Below are 22,928 nucleotides of genomic sequence, written 5' to 3' on the forward strand. Positions count from 1 at the left end.
AAAATCAGTTCAATGGTTCTGTTTTAACTGCCTGTATTGCACAGGTATATTTTTTTCTACAAGACAGTGTGAGTTGTGACAATGCTTTAAAGTCTGCAAATGTCATATTTTCTGGTCAAGGCTGGGTGAAAACTTTGTGCATAGAGTTTCAATGTTGAACAGCCTTTGAGAAGACAATTTTATGTCACAAGTGTAATTTTATATCCTGAACTTTGTAAAAGTGGTTTCCTCTTTTTTGCATTCTGTATTTTATAATGTTAGAAATATGCTCTTGAATAAGTTTCTCAAACCTTTTATGCTGTAAGTGTCACTTGGTGACAAAACTGTAAAAAACCACATTCAATGAAAGATTAATATTAGTAAAAGTTAAGAAAAACAAATGTAGGTCAGCATGGGTGAAGTAGGTGTGAGTGCCATCTGCTAAGAAAATAGCTTTCAGTATTATTCCTTCAACTTCATATGTTGTTTTAGTTATTTTAGACATTTAATTTTAAAAAAACAAACTTTTTAGTGTCTTCTTCTAAGACATTGCTGTGTTCTGCTTTCCTTTTCAGAATTCATCAAGAGAGTTACATGAAATAAGACTTGTTAAGTATTGTCAGAATTCACTGTATGCACTAACCATAATTTACCACAGGTTTGATTTATTTCTGTGTCATAATTCCTGATGCTCTAGCAAAGCCAATGCAATATGCCAGCAGTTTAAAAACTAGCACAAAACTGATGAAGGATTGGAAGGAGAGTAGAGAGAGGGTGCAAAGACTGGTGGAACTCTCTTAATATTAAGATGTTTGAGGGGAATCTACATCACTTGTGAAAGCTTCTGTTTATTGCTGTTTTATAGCCTATAATTAAAACCCAGCTTGTTAGTGGCTGTTCAAGTAAGTATAACCAACCTCAAGAATGCTATGAAGCAACCAAAATGTTGGTTTGTACACATTATAAAACTCTTCATGTTGTTGCCTGCCATCTCTATGGCCTGCTTGCAGTGACTGGAGCTGAACTAAAAAATGCATACTACTTAGAAATCAAAAATATGGATTATTTAGTTGTACCACCCTTTCACCGAGCTCAAATCAAGTTCTGTGTAAATTATTCATTCTCTCATATTGCTGAGGCATCCTAATTAAAACCTTCCATCTTTTAAACTCTAAAAATACTTGCGAATGAGAGCATAGCTAAAGCTTTTTTTAATCATGGGCCATTTCATTTGTTTTTAATTAAATTCAAATAGATAGCTGCTAGCTTGTGCCAACCTGAATCTAAATGTAAAATTAGGGACAGAGTATCTTGTTCAGAACTGTCTGGATCAATTGAAAATAACACTGCTTCCACTTTCTTGGCCACCAGCTGGTGATGACCATCCCAAAGCAAAGTGTGTGAACTACTTGCTGTGACAAAAATCATGCTCTACTGAAGTGGATCAGAGAGGGCTCCTGTGATTTATTATTATTTTAAGTTTATTTATTTATTGGCAGGGAAACTACTGATCTTCAGGAAAGCACAGTAACAAATTGCTTGGGAGCAAGAATTTCTTTAATTACTTTGGCAGATTTGAAAATTAATATGGATTTGAGCTCTGACCCATCAATGGAAGCATTGAACTGCTATTGAGACCCATAAAAGTTCTCAGCAGCTTTGTATTAACTCTGAGCTCTATTGCTGGAGTCAGGCCAGATTTTTACCTTGGGATGTCATATTTTGCTAGACTTGTATAAAACTTACTGCATTAAAACTCTTTTAGTCTTCCTTGTTCCGGCTATATGTAATAGTTACATTTTTTACAGTTTTCCTTTTTTGGCTAATCTCTGAACTGGCTTTTAGATTTTGTACGTTTGTAGCTAGGCAGAGGCAGGGCAAGATCTGACATGAAGTCACTCACTCTGAGATGGACCTTCTGATCTTCCCAAATAGAGGTTTGCAACTTCTGCAGCTTCGTGCTTACCAGCTACGTCCAAGTTGTAACCCTAGTTGGATTTGTCTTCCTCTCCAGAATTTCAGAACTTGAGGACATGGTGGTGGAATTGTATTATTTGAGATGGGAAGAGGATCCCCTTTACAGTTCTTTCCTGTTCAAGAGCTGCCCTGTTAACCAGAGACCCTCACTTTTTTGTGGCCTGTCTGTTTTTTGTCTGACCCAGCTGTTGTGATTGATAATTTCCTGTTTCTTATTAATTAGGTAAGCCATTGCATGTAGTCATTCAGATTTATAATCTGGATTCCCACATCTCGCATCTCTCTGCTTCTAGGCCTCTTTTAGTTCATCTTTTCCCTATGCCATGAAGATAATGTTGCAGAAAACTTGATCCATGGAACCGCTTTCCTGGTTCCCATTGTCAAGGTGTTCATTACAAACATAAATATGAATGGATTTAAGACCAGATGTGGTGCAGAATCTTCCAAGAGTGTGGTTCATGGCATCTGTGACTCATGGTTCCTGTCACCTGCCTACATGGACGTGGGTGATGTGTGTTTCCAGGCAAAAGGACAGCTGCAGGCATCCTCCTGGCTGTCCTGGAGAAGCTCCTGCTAAAGCTTTAATAGTTTTAATTTGTATTTAAAATGAACACATTGCTGTGAGAGATTTAGATTAGATATTAAGAAGAAATTCTTTACTTTGAGGGTGGTGAGGCACTGACTCAGGTTGCCCTGAGAAACTGTGTGTGTTCCAACCTCAGCAGTGTTCAGTGCCAGGTTGGATGGGGCTCTGAGCAACCTGGTCTAGTGGAAGATGTCCCTACCCATGGCAGGGGGGTTGGAACTGGGTGATCTTTAAGGTCCCTTCAAGCCCAAGCAGCTAAGCCATTTGATAATTCTCTGGTTCTCTGTATACTTTTTTTCCTTCTTGCTGGCTTATGGTGTGATGTTTTGGTTTTTTTTTATTGAAAACTTGGAATTGGCTAACTCCTACCTTTTGTCAATAATAATAAAATTAATTAGCACTTGTAGTACAATTGTCCTCAGGATGCTTTATATGTTATTTCCTACAATGCATTTCTAAATTGCTGATTTTTGTTTGCACATTTTGTGTTTAGAAACAGGGTGTTAAGAAATTTGTGGCCTCGAACCTAAGGTGGTGTTAGAAAGAGTTAACACTGGTCTGCTAACAACTCCCTGCCCTTGTTTAGAACACCACACACCTCTTTTGTGGTTTCAAGCTCTCTTAATATGAAAAACCTTCTGAAAAAAAAAAATCTACAGAATATTTAAAAGAAAGCTGTAGTGCTACATATGCGAGTACTAATATTGTAAAGTATTCTGAAAAAAGATGTCCTGGAGTGGACTTAGACAGAAGCCTCTAAAGATACATTAAGTTGATCAAGAAATGCTACATTTTTATAGCTCATCATCATTGCACTTTATAAAATGTGTAAATGAATTTCTATGCATCCTAAGAAGAATTGAATCATGTTACCACAATTATTAAAGTTAGTAAGATTTAAATTTTGAGCTAATAGGCCTACTTACAAAGGAAAAATACTAAACAGTCTCAAAGGGAAGTGCTGTTACCTTTGTACCTTTTTTCTTTTAGGAATTAGTGATGCACAGGACGAACAACAATTCCAATGTATCATGCTAAAACAAATTTCTGAGAGGGGGATCAAAATTTTTGTTTGGTTTGTTTGTTGGTTTTTTGTTTGTTGTTTTTCATGTTTGGTTTTTTTTAAAGAAAGTAGATGATGCCAAAGTGTGAAAGGTAAAATAGCACATTAAAGAGGACAAAGCAGGTTTCTTGAATCCTGCCTGTCTTTAATGAGCATGTCTAGCTTTCCTGCATGAGATAAAGAATATGTGCTGTGTTTGCTGGTCACAGCATCCTCATATTTTCCTTCAGCTATGGTGAGCATCATTCCTGGGCCACTAAAATTCTTCCAGTATTTCTGTTCGCTGTTCTACTTGAAACCAGAGGTGGCTGGGTTTGAGTTTCTTTCTCCATAGTTAAACCAATTATGTCAGCTGGTTTAATAAAATATTTTGTTTGCCTTGATAGGTTTGTGCATATCACAGCATTACGCAGTCCATCAGGTCACAAAGAGCCAGTCTGATTCCAAGTTACACTGATGCCTTCAGTGATTTGACAGAAAAGTGATGTCTTTTTCTTGATATGCAGGCAGTTCTGTCTTAAGATCTTGAATTACTACATGCTGGCAGACTGACAGATATTTCCAGAGCTAACATTGTGCCTATCAAAACTGAATCCGGGACAACAAACTGTGTATTTCAGTAACACTTTAGCAATAATGACTGCAGTTTTGAAAAGGAATAAGCCTCAGGGCTTATGTGAAATATCTTTGTTTTAGTGAACAAAGCAAAGCTTTAAGTAGTAAGAGCAGAAAAATGAAAGACAACCAAGCTCCTGCCAAATGTTTCCCACTAAGGGATGTTATCACTAAGAGCTGGGCCTTTCCAAGGTTTTTAGTGCAGAGAGTAAAGTGATACCGTGTGCCTGTTATTTTCCTTACTGAAAATGATAATAAGCTTGTCTCTCTCTCTCTTCTGTTGCCTGATCATCTTTTGTAAGGTTTTCTCTAGCTGAGCAGCAGTTCAGTGCAAACAGACCTGCTCCTGGTTTGTTATTTGAGCAGTCTTTGACTGTCTACCTCATTAGCACTGCTGTGTGCAGTGTGCCTGCTCCCTGCCCAGGGTTTGGTCACAGCTCAAGGGCTGTTGTTTTATGCTCCACCCTCTTGCTGGGGAGACTGTGGACCCCTCTTTCACTGGGTCACAAATTGTTTCTTGTGTTCCCCCAGCTTTTGGCCTACTGGTCAAGTGTTCAGCCGTGCCCAGACTGGACGGGTTGTGTGCAGCCCCATCAGTCGTGCTAGTGAGCCCTGAGCTGCCAGGCAAACCCCTTTCTGAAGGGGGCAGGGAGAGAAGAAGAATATTAATGATTTAGGACCTGACTGTGAGCTAGGTTAGACCTGTTAGTTATGATTCTCCACTGTGATTGAAAGTTGGGTGGAGAAGGTAGTATGACAGCTGACTAATTGCTGTAGAAATACTGTCATTACGGTGTGTATTTTCTGGATCGCTCGTCACCAAGACTTTTAACATTTCTATCTAGTTTATATACCCAGTAAGTTTGGGTTTTTGCTACAAGTAAGTGCAGTCTATCAGAGAACTCCTGGGGGGATGGAAATAGTGTCAAAAATATGCATTTAAAATGAATCCTGTCATGTGCAGTATAATAGTCGGTTGCTGTGGCAGATGCGAGGAAAAGGTGGTATTTTTATATGTACTCATATTTCAGGAAGCTGAATGACCTATTTCTAAATTTATATAGTATTTTTATAATGTAAGGACTGAATTATCTGCCCCAAGGTTTAGTGAAGCAGCAAAATATTTGCTTTGCTTCAGGAAAGTCTAACTAGACTTGACATCGAAGCATGTTGTTTGGTGTCTTTCTTGGGACGTATTCTACCGGATTGTTTCGGGGGTTTTGTTTTGTGGCTTGTTTTCTGTTTTTGTGGTTTTGGAGCTTCATTGCTTTCTGTGCACTGGAATATAGAGGATTTCCTTTCATCAGGTGTTAAACATTATACATGATAAGCAATCTCTAGTTAAATGCACTACGATTGTTTGTCTGGCTTTTCCCCTTTCCCTCTCTGTCTGTCTCTCTCTTGATTAGACAGTTAGGAGAGTTTTCTTTGAACTAAATTTTCCTCATTTGGGTCACTGACATGGCATTATCAAATTACTACAAAAGCCTCCTTAAGGAGACAAGCTAGATGGAACTGTTCCTTTACATCACAGACTACTTCAGAGTAGTATTTTTTCATGTCTGATGAAAACATCTGCTCAAGAGAAGTTGTGATTCGGGTGAGCACCTATCTGACAGCAGGCAGATCTGAAATGCTTCCTGTTGTTGTTGGTCTCCCTAAGCTGTTTGAACTTTTGCTTTCAAAGGTAGGTTAAATAACCTATCAGTAAGAGTTGTTTTAAGCTGCTTTATGTTTGTTTCTGAAAATTTTCTTTAGTAAAGACAACAGCTAGTAACAGAACAGGATTTATGGGCTTTGACCTTCAGTAGTGTGCATTTTAAAGTAATTGAGGAACAGCAAATACCTGCCTTGAAAAGGCTTCTCCAATAGTTATACACTGTGTATCTGTAGCCTATAAATAATTCTTTCCTATTTTGAGCCAGATGAGACACTGGGATAGATTAAAGTGGCAAATTGAACTATAACAGAGAGAGACATGAAAGCAATACTAGGAAAAGACTATTGCTTTGTTTATCCAGGCAGACAGGAGTGAATGTAATTTAATAATAGGTGCAGAGCAAAGGTTTCAGCACAAAGTCTTTTTTAATTCTGTGAAAGTCACTCAGTGTTGCTTGCATCTCTGCTTTGGATTGCTCAGTTCCATGTTTGCTGTTTCCACCTGACTCTCATCAGGCTTTATGTTGTTTCTATTCTTCTATCCAAAAAACCTTAATTGACTACAGAATGAGATGTACACTTCCAGTTTTGCTTCTCAAAGTCTCTAGTGTTCCTTCAATGCTGAATCAGCTTTGAAGCAGCTGTTAAGGCTTTATTTTTCCTCCAGAACCATGGCAAAAATAATTGCATAATGTTGATTTTTTTATTTTTTTTACTGCAGTTATACATAATTTTTTTCCTGAAGTTCACTTCAAAATCTATGATTTTGCTGTAAGCTTATTGTTTTCAGAGTTGTGAGGGGTACTGCAAGGCTGCTTTGAACCTGTGTGATTTTAAAGGTTTGAGGACAAACTGGGATGGTACTTTTTTAAAAAAAAGAATTGTATTCCCATTTTACATATTATCATATTTTTACATTAGCTGTAATTGATGTAGAATGATAAGGCTCTTAGTAACAGATGATAAGTAGAGATAAGTGCTGTTTATCATCTTATGGTGTAGCAGCTCTAACTAATATTTGATGCTCATGTATTCTTAATTCTTCAAAATGCACCTGGTGAGGTCATTTGCAGAGGTACTCTTGGCCTACTTTTGCAGCTGTTGACTTTATAGAAAAGAATTAGGCCAATACTTAGCACTCATGAAGATTACTGTCCTAAATTTATTTGGATTTGCCTCAGCCTCACACCTTTAAGATGTCTTTTTGGAGTAGACCAAAGTAAGTGGCCCTGTGTGCTCCAGAGAAATGTGGGAACAAATACAATTCTGGGGCCATCCTGTGGCGTGGAAAGGAGCAAATTTTAATGAATCTGAAGCAATTGGATCATGATGACCTAAAAAATCGAATTTTGTTGCAATCTTCACTTCATTAGCATAACACTGCTTTTTATGCTTGCTTTAAAGTTGTAATTGCTCTTACACCTGCTGACCTTAATTTCCACAGGTAATGCAAAATATTATTTCCTCTAGAGACACCTAGGCACTACTGCTGAAAGCCAGTCAATCTAGGATGAAGGATCAGTGTTTTCTCACCTTCCTGGAAGAATAAGTGAGTTACTGTTGAAGGGCAGCCACAGTTTTCTTTTTTCTCTTCTAAACTTGAAGAGAATTTTAAAAAAGAAGCACAAAATTGTTGCTAGAATATTTAACTGTTTTTATGGAGGAGCTGGGGCCATTATTTTTATTCCAATATACTTTTTCATGCTCAAATCTGGAAGTCTTAAGGTAATAAGTTAAATTACTAGGAAACACTAATAGAATAAAGCACTTTGGAGAGAGGACACGTTTTTCACTCCTGAATTCTTCAGGGCTGGTAAGAAAAGTCCAGCCCATGCAGTAATTCATTTGAAGGAATAAAGGAAAATTCAAAAGCCCAACTTTAGAAGTAGACTGACAAAATACTTCAGGTGCGCTCTGCTGGATTTACCTCACCTGTCTCCTGCTCCTTGTTCAAGCACCTCTTGTTAGGTAGTGACTCATCTTCAGCTCATTTGAGTTCTGGAAACGTGCCCATCTCACTCTTTTTGATTCCAGAAGGACAAATGACATTGCCCTAGGAGATCTTAAGTGCTTTCTTAGGTGGCATAAGTCTGTGTCTGTCTGACGTCAATGGTAGCAAGTGGAGCAGTGCAGTAAAACTGGATCCTTGTAGTCAGTCACTTAGAAGACCTAACATCAGCCCCTGCCCAAGACTCATCAGGACTAGCTCTAGCCTGGTGTTGTGGACTCAATGCTTTGAGCTCTGGATGCAGTCCTGGAGCATATTTAATCCAAAAGGGATTCGGTGTCCATGCTCCAAGACTGCCCTGCAGTGCAAACCTTGTTGTTAAAGGAGATTTGCAGAGGGAGTACCCCACTGCTCTGTCCTAAAACATTAGTGTAGCCAAACCTTAAGTTCATTTAGACTCCACAGCAGAAACATGATGACAGAAATATTCCTACAATTATATGCCTTCTCTCTGTGTTGAAGTCCAAGAGACCTCTAGGGTTTCTTGAATTTCTTGACACTTCTATGACATCAGAACTATTATGCTGTGTGTTCAAACAGGCAAAGGATATTATATTTCATAAATTTAGTGTTTCCTGGAGATATACACTGCGCTTTTTGCTGCAAATTAGAGCCTGTTTCATGCCATAAACTCAGCCAAGATGCCAGATAGTCGCCAGAGAAAGCTGAAGGTGCCCATTCTGAACAAGAGCAGTGAAGGGAACAGGGATTTATCTGGGCAAAGCGTGTTCCAGAAGCAAAGCGCTTGCTGCGTGGTTTCAAGGGGATATCTGAACAATGAGTTTGCAGGAAAAGTGTTTCTGTTCCTGTTGAGAGTGTTTCACCCCTGCTTGTTGATACAGATGTTACCATGTTGTTAATACCATGTTACCAAGTTAGTTTTAAAGAAATAAAAAAAAAAAAAAAAAAGGAAATAAATCTAAACCTGTTAAAAGTATTATTTCTTAATGACATGCCACACAAATTTGTCTTCCAGATAAAAAGTGACCATACCTGCCCCAAAATGCACTACACCTAATCTCAGTCATAACTTCAGTCTCAAATCCATTTGTTGGGCCCAAATCACATAGACCTTGCTGTCATATTGCTGTACTGGGGTTTTTTTTGCCTTCATTGTGCTCACTGCCTTTGTAGCTCTCTGATGCTTCCTGGAATATTATTTACCAGGCTGACTCACCTTCAGTCCTGGAAGAACCCCAGGAGAGTTCATTTCTCACCTCACTTGTGGAGGTTGGGGCTGTATCACAGATTTGTTCTGGAGGTAACAGTATTTCTAACTAGGTAAAGTAAATGCCACAAAGAGAGATTGTGTTTCAGGTGGAAAGAGGGCATGTTGATTGAAATGTTACAGCAAGTTATATTGCCAGAAAGCACAGCAGATTGGGAAAGGTTTCTGTTCAGAAGCTGGATGCTTTGGACCACAGCTGCAGGGAGAGAGGTTTAAATATAGCACCTGGTTTTAATTTTGTGTTATGGTTGGCTTTTCTTATCTGTGGCTTTTGATGTTTTGTTTTTTTTAAGGAAAAGGAATTCTTAAAATGCACAAAATGTTTTACTAGGGATCTGAAATTACTGCTTCTCTCAGAATAGAATTTAAACCTCTTCAAGAAAAAAATGAATGGCAAACTTCAATAATCAGTGATCCCAGCTCAGGACTGTATTGTGACAGTGCAAGCAAGGCAATTGTGAAGTAGTGCCTCCCTGTTTTGGCAATGAAATCTCTCTTTTCTCTGTGGAAACTTCCTTACCTTTCTCAGTGGTTGTTCTTGGACTCTGCCTAACTGTGAGTTCTTTGCCTGAGGCAATAAAATTCAAAGTGATACACAATTTTTTACAGCCACCTCAAGTTTTGGGAAGCATCACCCTTTTGTAATGTCCTCTATTTGTTGTTTTGTTTTGTTTTTAAAAAAGTATGCAGTTACCATGACAACTTTTACCCATGCTGGAACTCCATTACTGGGAGTTCCTGGTGCGGCTTTTATTTGCATGTGCTGCAAGGAGCACTGTTATTTAACAGACTGTTAATTATTCTTCCAGTCCCTCACTGAGACAACTGATGTGACAGTAGACAGAGCTTTCTGACACCACGTAAAAGTGGTTGTGCACAGCTCTATGCAGCTAAGTTTTCATGCTCACTACTTTTAGATATTACTCTTTTATGCAGAGGTTGGGTTTTTTCTCTTATAGCATGAAGCTGTGCTTAGTTGTTTAAATTATCAAGGAGAAGAAAAAGGGGCATTTATTTGATTGCATCATGATTTTTGGTGACATTTTATTGGATATTTGCCTCTCACTTTGGATCAACTTTGGGCCATTTCGTGTAGATACTTCTGACTTTCTTTGTGTGTTTTTATTATTTTTTTAATTAATTTAAATCTGTAAAAATCTGCTTGATACTGTACTTTGTCCTCTGAATAAATAGCAATAATTAAAATGTTTTTTAGGATTCAAAATTCACGTCATTCCTGTTTGAGACTTCCAAATTTATCTTAAAATGATTGTTCAATTTATTTCTTATGAAATATAGTAATGTGCTCAGCTTGTGTTACTAAAGGGTTTATTATGATTAATGCTAGAATATGGCAGCAAGAGACAGTGTCTGATAACTTGGGTTTGTTTTTTTTTTTTTCTTTTCCCTTTTAGGAGTTTCCATGGGATACAGATCATGCCACTGGACTGCATTTGGGTAAAGGATGAGCTCAGTGTTTCTCTGAGGAGTCTTCCAACACATTTTCCTAATTACCTTTTAATGGTGTTCTAAGTGAGCTTATGTGAAACAAATAGCATTGGATCATGAGTGAAGAAAAAAACTTTGGTGCATCCCAGAAAATGTTGTCTCCTTCAAGAAGTACTAGCAGCTGCTCCTCCAAGCAGGGAAGTCGACAGGTACTTTTTTCACCAAGATGAAAGCATTGCTAAGATTGGCTGCTACTTTTTTCCTTGGATATATGCAAATTTCTTAAACCTTGTTTTCCTGTTGCTTGCTTGTTTTATTTCATCACTTCTTTGCTCTCCTATTTTTTCTTTTGTTTATTTCTTGGGTTTTTTTGTTTGGTTTTTTGTTTGTTTTTTGTTTTGCTGGTAGCAGCATCCTGAGCAAAATGCAGTGAACACATATTACTGAATAGCAGGCATGTGTAAAGCTGGAATGCTTACAGTGAATTTTGATTTCTATCTTATTGTATGTATGGTGTCTTTATGGTGAAATGGAGCTGCTGCAGCAACTTGGTCTCGGTGGTTTGATCCTGAAATACCAAATCTTTTCTGTTAGGCAGAATATTCTTTTCTTTTGCAGCAGAATATTGTGTAACTGCTCTGTTTATTTCAAGTTTCCAAGGAAAGGTGTGCATGAATGTGAGAAAGATAATTCATTTTTTATGAACCTGACACAGGGCTTCTTTGAATGCCCATGTGTGCTGGTTGTTGCCGTAGAACTGTAGATAGCAAAATGAGTATTCGTTTAACACGATGCATCTGTGGGCCAAATGTAAAGGCTGCTTTGTTTTCTGCGGAGATGATGCTAATCTTTAAACCTCTCAGTTTCAAAAGATGTGTCTACAAGTGTTTGCACCTGACAGGTGAGGCTGCTGAAGACAGCTTTGTGGGCAAGAAATGCTGACCTGCAACCGCACTGAGAATTAAACTTTAATGTGCTCAATCCATGTTTGCAAAGTCATGAGCAAAGTGCTCAACATAAACTTTTATTTGTACAAGTGCTGGCTTAGTGGAGCTCTTGAAGCTGCCTCAGGCAGAGATTTTAATTGGAATTGAGCATCCTGATCCCTCAAAACCTTTGGAGTCCTCATATGTGTTTTGAAACAGCACCTGCTCTTCTAGGACTTCTGGCCCTGTTCATACAGTTGGCAAAACAGACAAATGTTTGAACAATTTACAGTTTTTTGAAGTGCTGTGCTTGTGAGAAATGCTGTGCATTTCTAGTATACTGAGCAATAAAATCCTTGCTCTTAGGACTTCTTTTTTGTTTTCCTGAAATATTATCTTTTATATCCTCCATATGAGATTACCTTTGAAAAGCATAATTTAAAATATTTGGTATTGTCTGTTCAACAGTTTGTGTCTGTCAAGTGTTATAATGTGTTATTTAAATAATAAGATTTACATGAGTATGACTAAATCTACTGGTGTTTAATACAACCAGTATTAGGAACCATACTTATGCCATTTATTTGCCCTTTCCATCTGTATATTAGTTTAAATGACAATACTTCAAGTGTTCCATTAAGAAAACAGCAACTATCTAAAGCTGTATGAAACTGTTAAAAATCCCTACTCAGAAAAGGACCACATGTACAATAACCTTCAGGAGCTTTTGTTTATTTGTTTGGATTTGTTTTGGTGTTTGTTTCAAAATCCTGATAGGATAGTGGAATATAAGGCTTCTACTGATACTTTTTTATTGATAGTATCCTGAAAGTTTAAATGAAGTTGCCAGGTGCTGTGCAGGTTAGGGAGTGACATGCTATGATTTTTGTGTTCTTTTCTTCATATTCCAGCTCCATGAAGGCTTATTCCTCCTTCAAACACTTGCATCTCTCATGCTTGTGGGTTAGTGACAGATCTTCCCAACTGGTGCTTTTCTCTGTGCTACTGCTCTGATCCAGTACTTCTTTGAATCTGATTAAGTAGAAAGAAGATCTGAAAATTGTAGAGGGAAGAAGAGTTTGAAGCAGGGTGAAGTTTGCCCTAAAAATAGCAGGATCTAAATTCCAAGTCTCCTGATTTCCTAGACACAGGCTTTATTGTTGGTGTACGCCAGCACCAAGTGAGTGATCTGAGGCTGGGATAGGGAAGCACAATAGTGCCAGGCTGCTGTGCCTGCTGAAGTTTAGTTACATGTTGGAGGGCTGTTTGTGTGGAGCTTGACTCCTGTGATGCAGAAAACGAGCCACTGTGCTAGAAAGGAGTTGACTTAAGCAGGGCTGCAGGACTGTGAGGGATCCACTCCTTCCTTTGCTACATGTGGTGCCTCTTTCCTGCCCCATGTAGTACGTTTGCTGTGTGAGATGAACAGGTTGACAATTAATCCTCTTCTGCTAAATTCACCTTCACTTTGAAGCCCCATGAGAAGTTGGAGGCTACTGCCACTTCCCAGCTCTTTGCTTTTCTCTTCCCCTCTCCTTCAGTTATGGAAAGGGATCTCTGCCACAGAGACACAACTCAAATTGAGTTTTGTGAGGAAACAAAACCTGCATTGACTTTCCTTAAATTTAAATTGACCTGTGATCAAAAGAAGGTATGTTGTGCTAGTTATTTTTAAATCCAATATGTTAACTAACTTTTAAAATAGATCCACCAGGGAAAAGCTTTGTGACAGGAGAACCATTTAAAAAAACCTTCATGTTCCATAAAAGAAAATTAAATAATTCCTGCCAATTTTATGAACCGTAACAAATGCCTTAGTTGCAGCTGATGCCAACCCTTATCCTCCACAAAGCAGGTTTCTATTTTTGGAAGTTTTAAATATTTGGTACAACTGACTGCATTTTGCACTGGAAGAAAATGTGGCGCTGTCATCTGTTTCGTTCAGGGTGCTGCAATCACAGGCGTCAGTCTGAGAGCCACTCAGAATCATTACTTCATAACTTCCCCTGAAATAATTTGCCTTAAGGAGCTGTATGGTGCAGAATATTGCAGAAAATGAGAAGGCTTTTATTATATCAAACCAAGAAAATGAATACTTTTACCTAATAATGGACTTATCCCTGAAGACCAAACTCCATGTTTTTTTTTCCTCAGCCATAGACCAAGTATGAGCCAAGGAGTGTGTACAGTGGGATTTTTCAGTGCTGATCTGAAATGAGCACCTCTGGACCTGAGAAAAGCAAAAATTTTGGTCCTCCCTTAGCCTCAAGTGAAATTTCTTCCCTGACAGCAAATGCAGTGTTGATCATTTTGTGTATATTTTGGCCCATAATGATGCAAAATATTTTGTACTATCATAATCTTAAAACACAACCAATCTAGACATCAGACTTATGCTAGAATTGTTAATGCCATTCATCTGGGAATTTTGGGGTCTTTTTTGGGGGGGTGTCATTGTTTTTTTGCAAGTTAGTGCCATGTTTTGAGCCGTCTCTTTCAGTTCCCTATTGCGGAGTAAGAATAAGCAAAAAGGAGTATAATCTGAATGCTTTCAGGAAATCCTTTGTCTCCAATTTGCTCCTCTGCTATTTCAGAGGGATGAGTTGAGATGATAATTGACCAGCCTGGTTCATTCGCTTTCATTTTAGAGAGTAAGCAGTTTTCTTTCACTTCTGCAGCTGCTCCCAGGAATAGCCAGCTGACGCTTTTTCCTCATTCAGTGAGGTGTCAAATCTTTCGCAAAACAAAAAACCTGGTCAAGATCTGTAGGGTCTGGGGGGAGCAAATGGATCCAAAACCAGTCACAGCAGCAGTGTTTTTGAAAAATGTGAGAGTTTGATCAGGTGGGAAAGGTTGGATTCTTCTGGAAAAATGCATATGGAAGAGGACCAGACTGTGCTAATGCATCATGGCACCTTGCATGTATCCAGAACATCCCCAAACTGTTAATTCTGTGAGCTTTTAAAAGGGTCCATTTCTAATTCAACTAAGCTACCTTTATGTATAGCTGACAGTTGAACTGTGAGGTTCCCAGGGTAGAGAGATGAGTATAGCAGACTTGCCTTCTACCTGAGATTTGGCAGGCTGCCAAGCCCACTTGAGGGGAAGCAGTGCTTCCACTTCAGCTTTTCTTCCCATTTTCACACTTTTTATTTGAGAAGGTACATTCTAGGGCACCTTGCTGACCTGAAGAACTGTGATAAATATGAGTTTCCTGCAGGAATGCGAGAGACAGCTTGGGTCTGTGCAGCAGGAGAGGTCCAGGCAAAACTGGATTTGTAATGGAACATTGCATTCTGTATTAAAATTTGATCAAAACTATTAACATTGTATATTCCAGATGGTGTCATTGGCTGAGCTATATCTCAGCTGATTCCTTTCTCTTCACCTCACACATCCAGTATCATGGTTCAGTATCATCAGTATCATCCAGTATCACTTGAGGAGTCCCTTTCCTTCTAAGCTTATCCGTATAGAAAGATGAGGCTCTGTGGTTACTCACTGCAGCCTTTTTGAGTACTTAACAGAGAGTATAAAAAAGACAGAGAATAATTTTTTACGTAGTGGTAGGACAGGGGGAATGGTCTTAAACTGAAAGAAGGCATATTTAAATCAGCTGTTAGGAGATTTTTTACTGTGAAAGTCATGAGACCACTGAAGCAGGTTGCTCAGAGAACTTGTTGATGCCCCAGCCCTGGAAGTGTTCAGTGCCAGGTTGAATGGGGCTCTGAGCAAGCTGGTCTAGTGGAAGTTGTCCCTGCTTATGGCAGAGGGGTTCAAACTAGATGATCCTGTAAGGTCCCTTCCAGCCCGAGATAATCTATGATACTGTAAATATTTCTTGACTGAGATCAAATTTCTGCCTGTCTCCTGCAATCAGACCACGCTTTCAATGATATGCTGTGTTTATGCATGACCAAACTCTGTGAAAACTTGATCCCAAACCTGGAGAAAGTTCTTTCATTAGGTCCAACACGAGAATATTGAAAAGGATCTACTGTTCACTACTACCAGGTTAATTCTCAGTGGAAAAGTTATGTGTCTGGGTACTGCAGTTTAATGTATTTTGGCAAGACAAGGGAAATAGCTTACTTGGTATTTGGGCAAAGCAGCTTCTAAGTTCTTCTTGTCTACTTTCAAGAAGAAAGAAACAAAACCATAAACGCAACATTTTTCTTAATCTTGCAGCTGTTCCCGTTAGTTCTGAATTAGAATTATATGACAAAATGTGTTCCCTCAATAAAAATTTTGGTTAGGACAACTGCGCTTTTGACTTGTGGAAGTCTCATTGGATGGTCTGTAGGGTGTTGGTTGACAGGAGCTGCTCAGCCCCACATTTCCACTGCTTGTGGCCTATTGCATGCTGAGTGTTGGGAGACCAAATTCAAAACAGGAAAGCAGAGCAGCTTACCCATTTGTTCTGTTAAATGAGGCACAAGGAAAGTAACAGAGAAATAATGGAGTGCTACCAAGAGTGTGGTGGAATTCATAGATGCCTTTTCAGATATGGTTTGCTTGTAGTGCCTTATTACACAAGTAATAAGCATATTACCTGATGTAATTTTTTTCTGGGTTTATAGAGATGAATTTTAAGGATTCTGAAGATAGATGAGTGAGGACAGCTAGCGTACTTGCTGATTTTTTGTTTAATTTTATTTCATTTTTCTTTTCATGTATTTTTTGGAGCCAGTCAAGCTCTTTTTGGGAATACTTCCCTACGTATCTTGCAGGGAGCACCATGAGTACTTACCTACCTGGAATAGTTCTCTTTTCCCTAATGTGCTTCACACTAGTCCTTTATTGTTATTATACTCTATGTATTAAAGTATGCTTTATCTTTTTCAAATGTAAGGGGATGGTACTAGCACATACCATTTCCTGACAGTTATTTATAATTCTACATCTGCCAAATCCTGGCAATAAATAATTCATGAGATCTCTGATCAGAAATCTTGAAACTCATGTTACATTGTTATTTGTAGTTGTTCCATAAATAAAAACTATAAAAAAACTATGAGATTTAGACTCGTCTCTGTTTGTTGCCGCAAGGTCCCTCATTTAAGAGTTCCTGGTGGCAAAAAAAAAAAGGGATTTCACTTTTAATTAGTTTTACCTGATAAAGGGTGAGCTCTGTTTTTCTTGTAGTTTCCATTTATGTCATATCCCTTGTAGTACTTGAGTTACTTCCCTGGCTTTTTAATCTGTTTTTCATTTAGTTTGATTTAATTAATTTTATTATTTTTGCCTTAGGGAGGCTGCAATTTGCACCAACACAAAACCTTGTGTTACTGAGTATGGACAAAAGAGTTTTATAGAAAAAAGGTCTTCATTTTCAGTGTCTTATTTTTTGCTTCATAATCTGCAAAACCTATCCTTTTAACATTGGCTGTTTCTGTCTCTCATGACAGAAGGTTTTTTGCTAAATTCTGATTATGCTATGGTTATGCACTGTGTGTGTGTGTGTATGTGCAGGAAAAGATAGATATAAAATTCTGGCAAGCACATATATTCAATAAAGGATGGTGTCATAAAAATTATGTTTTATTTAGTGGTATTGTTTCTATCAAAATTAAAGAGACCCTTATCTCTCTGATGATACATAAAGTGTAAAGATGGATCCTTGGTTATATTTCAACATCAATTGGGTTTTGTCTTTTTTTCTTATAGCCTTCTTCTTGAATCTCTCTTAACAATTCAGTTCTTTGGAAGAAATAAGATCTACATTTGGATTTTCTGTTTAAGCAGGACAGCTGGGAAATTGTAGAAGGACTCCGGGGAGCAATGAATTGTACCCAGGAGCCACAGAAGCAGGAGGGCTGCTTGCTGAAAAAGAGGAAATGGCCTCTGAAAGGCTGGCACAAGGTAGGAAAGGAATGTGTATCCGAAAGCTTGAGTGGGACTTACTTGGTGTGGCTTGGTGACAAAAAGGTTACATAAAAGCAAAGAAAGTGTTCTCCAAGGAAATTGAATGGGGGAAGATGTGTTTGTGCTATTTTTCTGTTTGTGGCTTTTCTAATGGGTTTTGTTTGTTTTTAATTCTCTACATTTCTGTTTACAGAGATACTTCTTTTTGGACAGAGGGATTTTGAAGTATTCTAAATGCCGAGCTGATGTAAGTGATCTGAAACCCTTTAAGGCCTTTATAAAATAACACCACTCTTTTATCCAAAATAACAGTAATTCCCTACTGCTGGCAACAAGAAATAGAGTTTTCAGCAGTTCTGAACAGTAGGTTGAGAGGGGAAGAAATGCTGATTTCAGAAGGTAGTATTTATTATCTTTCTTTCATCTGGAGTGATTGTGTTTTTACTTCTTACTTTTTTGCAGATAGAGAGAGGAAAACTTCATGGCTGTATTGATGTTGGACTTTCTGTCATGTCTGTAAAGAAATCAACAAAATGTATAGATTTGGATACAGAGGAGCAGATATACCACTTGAAGGTAGATCTTCAAGATTGTTATAACCTTGCTCCCAAACTACTGCCATTAGCTGTGTAGGTTGGAGCACTTTATTTTTTAATAGTAAGAGGTTTGTCAGTTACACTAATGACTTCTTAGTCTCATCAGATTAGCTTGCACTTAATAACTGGAGAGGTCTTATTGTACTGTTTCAGGGCCCAGAATCACTAACCCTGTTCTGAACAGAAACCTTGAACATGCCTCATGTTTAGCAGTCAGTGCTTTTTTCATTTTGTGCACAAGTGCTTTTATTTTCAGTATTTTCATCCTTGTCTTATCTATAGGAAATGTTTTCCATGGTCAGGTATGGGGATTTATACTTGTGGAATAAATTGTTTTAAGATACATCAACAAAATCAAATTTCTATTTGTAATTAGATAAACACTGACCTAGCTTTAACTATGGCAATTAAGAAATTACAAATTAAATGTGAGGGGGTTTATTCAAATTTTAAGGGTTTTTTCAATCTAAGTTGCCTCTAGTATTGTGTTCTGCGTTGGAAGGCATGATTACTAACTGCAGGTTTTTTTTCCCTGACTTTATCTTGTGATTAATTTTCTGTCATGCCTAAGCAGTGTGCATTTTGGTAAGAATATCCTTAGAAAAACTTCCCTGATACTTTGCCAGTAGAGGTCAGCCAGGCTAGCTGTCTAATGAGCACAAAATACCATCATTTCTTTGTTAGTTGTTTTGAATGTGAATGTCATCAACCCTGAAATTTTTTGTAGGTGAAGTCTCAGGAGCTGTTTGATGAATGGGTAGCAAAACTTCGCCATCACAGAATGTACCGTCAGAACGAAATCTCCATGTTTCCTCATGACGCCAATAATATTTTCTTCCCTGTGTCTACTACTACAGACTCTGTCCCTGGTTTCTGTGATTCTTCTCCAGGTAGAAAGGTAATAGTTCTTATTTATAGATAATGAGCTTTCATAAGGAATTAAATTAGTCTAATTTGTGTTCATTAAATAAAGAGCATAATGGAAGTTTGTGGTGGAACTTCAGTTATGCTCTAAAATGTCAAGAGGAAAATTTATTATTTATTGATTTATATCCAAGCAGTTTCCTTTATGATGCTGTTAAATTTTGTAGTAGTTTTTCACTGTTTTAATCCAGTAAATTGTATTTTCACAGTGAATTTCAAAACTGTATATTGAGTTAGAATCCTCATAATTTTTGGGACATATATCAGTATTTGTCTGATATGTGCTGGTGAATATTAGTCACAGAAGACTACTCAGCTAGGTATTGTTTTCTTTAGCATTTTACTGTATATCCTTTATCTTATAAACCCTCTCCCCTTTTACATGAATGAAGCTGACTACTTAACTAAGGATTATATAGGAATTGTACAAGAAGCCATCAATTTGGACCACTATTTATATTTTTAACTGTGGGAGAAGCATTACTCTGATCAATCTAAGGACTGGGCTGTGGGTGGATATGGGGTCTGGATGGGTCTAGTCATCAGAGTATTTTTCTTTTAGTAAAGTCTGTGAATTAGTTTCATAAATGACATGACAGATACTCGGTCCAACCCCATAAATGGCCTCTGCAATTTCACGGAGGATGGTGTGTGTTCTGTGCCTGAACACAGCCTCTGTGTCTTCAGCTGTCTGTACATTGGCTGACCTTCACCCAAAGCAGCTCTTCTGCTCCAATGTAGAATCACTGGTTGCTTTTGAGAATCAAAACCACCTGTTCTGCGTTACTACAATTAAAATGTAATAACTGTTTCTGTCAGCTTCAGAATGATTCCTGAGCAGCAATGCCCTCCTTGTTCTCCTTCTACCCAAGGCTTTCTTTTCCCTGGTGTAATTACTTCACGGTCTGAGTAGGCTCATTCCCCAATACCCGGAGTTCAAGACTTTATCCTGTAACTGAGGATGAGTTTTAGCAAACACAGACATGTGTCTGAGGAGCTTTTTGTTCGAGAGGGAGATCTGTGTGAGCGGGCAGCTGAAGGAACAATAACTCACCCTGCGGTAACAAGGCTGTTCTGCAGAGACGTGTCTGCGCGCATTTCATGTGCCAGCAGCTCCGTGGCCCTGACAGCCTGATCTCCCCAGGCAGTGTCTGCAAGGGAATGGCAAATCTCCTGTGGCCATCTAGTTATTTTCTCCTGAAAGACAGTGGGGATAGAAGTGGGGAAGAATATCAAGGGCAGAAGTGGAACATTGCTAAGTCCATGGTATATTTATGCTGGTGCCCTCTTAAAAACCCCAAAAACCCCTGGTCACTGTGTGGCCCAGCATATCTAAAATCTATGCTTATTGTCAGGAAACTAACCATTTCTTCTTTGGCATGAAAGACTTTAATTCAGACTATTAATCCAGATTTGCGCTGCAAAGAAGCCCTACTTATTTTCATGTGAAAAATAGAAGGGGATAGTTCTAAAGCTGCAGTTAATCACCTTAGCTGTGCTCAAGCTAAATGGAAGTCTGCCAATTCACACCAGCCTTAGCTTGGCATTAGTTGATATCACTCCAGCACTTAGGTTATTTTAAGAAATATATATCAAGTGAACTTTGAGTTGCATTTTATTTGCTTTTAGCAACACCTGATTGGTTTTCACATCTCTTTTTTTTTTTTTTTTATTGTTGTTGAGAGACAGGTGTAGGTATCTACACATGTTTATATGGAATTCTTGGATTCTGAAGCTTAACTGTGCTGATCCAAAGCAAAACTATGAAAACTGGAGCTACACAAGCTCTCTCTTGTCTGCTTCTTGGCAATCCCTACTTCCTTCTTTCCTCATGCTCATGTCACTTATGTGTATGACTTCTGGAAAAGATGGTTAGGTGAGGCCAATTTCTGAAGAGATAAATGTGGAATTGGTTCACAAAATGCCAATATAATTGACCGTTATTAAATTCAGTTTACTTGTGCTTTTAAAGGTACTGAGATTATTATTTGGACATGTATATGTGTGTGTATATGTTTATATCTAAATATATGACTAAAGCTTGTACAGCTTTATGTAGGAATAAGCCAGTTAAGCTGTATTAATTTAAAAACAAGTGCTCACTGATGCTTACTGCTATTGCACACTGACACAATACCAAATGACATCACATGGATGTTGCATTTTATTTTATTCTGAAACTCAGGTTGGTGGTTATGTTGTAAGCTTTAAAGGGGCAACAAAGAAAGCTGCAACTGACTGAGATGTAGATGAATTTTCTTATTAATAGATTTAAAATTAGCACTTACTGGAGTTCTGATATAAGGTGAGAAGGGGGTAAAAACGTTTGTAAATTGTATGCTTCAGAGAAGAGCCAAACAATTTATTCAGCTTTTCTCATGGCCTGTAAAATGGCTGTGTAATGGTACTAAAATGAAACAGTTTAAAACTGATTATTAACAAGATGTTGAAAAAGCATGTGATTTGTGCATCTTCCTGACCTGGGTTTTATTGAAAATGAAAGGTTTAATGAGATGTACAAATAATTGGGTATTTGAGTGGCTATTATTTGTAGTTACATCAGAGATGAAAACAGCATTATAGGCTACTATTAACTGGTAATAGTACTGGGTGAAAATTTCTTCCTATTGGAAGTTATTTAATTCTACTGCTCATGTAGCTCTTTACGCAGAATTTCCATCACCTCTTGAAGGATCTGATGATAGGCACTGCTGAAATTGAACTAAGTGTGAAAATGTGTACTGAGGTGTTGTCAAAGGGTAGTCTTTACCCAGATAAGGTGTATGACCATCCCTGTATTAAGGCCTGTCAAGCCAAATCCATGCCGAAGTCATTCAACCTTGTAAAAAATTTTAAATGACATCTAGTGTCAAAATTGTAAGTGATATCTTGCGTTTACACTGAAAAATAGCTTCAACAAATGTGCATGTTACATCTGAGTTACTTTTGGGGCTTCTTTGGAAAGCATGGAGGAGGAACAAAATATCTGAATTTGGTCCTCTTCAGATATGGTACTTTAATTGTTTTACAGAATCACTAGGTTGGAAGAGACCTTCAAGATCATCGAGTCCAACTGAGCCCTAACACCTCAACTAAACCACGGCACCAAGTGCCACATCCAGTCTTTTTTTAAACATATCCAGGGATGGTGACTTCACCACCTCCCTGGGCAGACAATTCCAATACTTGATCACTCGAAAAAAACCGTTTTTCCTAATATCCAACCTATATTTCCCTCAGCGCTGTTTAAGACTGTGTTCACTTAATTTATGCAGAACTTTGCCCTCCCTCAACATTAAGTTTTTGGTAAATTTTCATGGTTCCTTGACTTTTTCTACTGCTTGCAGACAGCAGTTACATTAGTTACCGTGGTGTTGTGCTCAATGACTATATACCTAGTCTAGATCATACACTTTTTTCCCCTCCATGTAATTGATGCCTTCAGTCCTTGTCCATGAATCATGGTCCTCAACTGCTGGTTGTCAGAATTAGTGCGCACAACATTAAAATATTGTGTGTTAATAATTCACTTGTTCTTCTTTGGAACAGGCAGGCAGCTTGACCAAACAAAATTCAACATCTACTGGAGGTAATTTGTCATTTTCTTTTTCGAGTAATGAGTCCAGGATTTCGTCTTGGCTGCAGTCTTCTGAAGACATGGAAAAATGCTCAAGAGGTAATGATATTTGAAGAAAGTTGAAAGTAGCCTAATATTAAATAGCTTAGTTTCTCTTAACAATGAGATTATTATACACTAAGTAGTTATTACTGCTAGAATTTTCTCTGAAACTGAAGGGAAGGAAAGAGGTGGTTGTTGGTTAAGTGGTTACTCACTTGTTTGCAAAAGAACTGGTAATTTTGGATGTGGGGGTATCAGTTGTGGGCAGCTCTTCAAGGAACCAATGCATTTCAGTACATTTTCTTTTATATGGGAACATGACATTCAGTAGTAAGATTTGAACGTCCTTAGACTGGAAAAAGGGAAGCATCCAAAACCTAATAACTTAAAAAGCACTAAGTCTTTGTACTTCAAAGTCACCTTCTGCTTTCATG

The 22,928-nt window shown here is 38.1% G+C and overlaps 1 protein-coding gene across 5 annotated transcripts in view; it reads left to right on the top strand.

The window, feature by feature from the left end:
• OSBPL3 (oxysterol binding protein like 3) overlaps positions 1-22,928 on the top strand; it is a 91,448-nt gene that overhangs the window by 29,503 nt on the left and 39,017 nt on the right. For 3 of the 5 annotated variants that reach the window (XM_088054191.1, XM_088054205.1, XM_088054197.1), the window contains 6 exons: positions 10,531-10,773; positions 17,233-17,352; positions 17,549-17,602; positions 17,818-17,931; positions 18,679-18,849; positions 22,425-22,551. In XM_088054191.1, the coding sequence (XP_087910317.1) occupies positions 10,681-10,773; positions 17,233-17,352; positions 17,549-17,602; positions 17,818-17,931; positions 18,679-18,849; positions 22,425-22,551 (679 nt within the window). In that variant the 5' untranslated portion in view covers positions 10,531-10,680. The remainder of the gene's footprint in view (positions 1-10,530; positions 10,774-17,232; positions 17,353-17,548; positions 17,603-17,817; positions 17,932-18,678; positions 18,850-22,424; positions 22,552-22,928) is intronic. The other 2 variants (XM_014248704.2, XM_014248705.2) reach the window with 1 other exon arrangement.

The sequence above is a fragment of the Pseudopodoces humilis genome, chromosome 1 (assembly GCF_049639895.1).
Source record: "Pseudopodoces humilis isolate 2021_Gansu_Grassland_sample_001 chromosome 1, ASM4963989v1, whole genome shotgun sequence".
NCBI classification, from domain to species: domain Eukaryota; kingdom Metazoa; phylum Chordata; class Aves; order Passeriformes; family Paridae; genus Pseudopodoces; species Pseudopodoces humilis.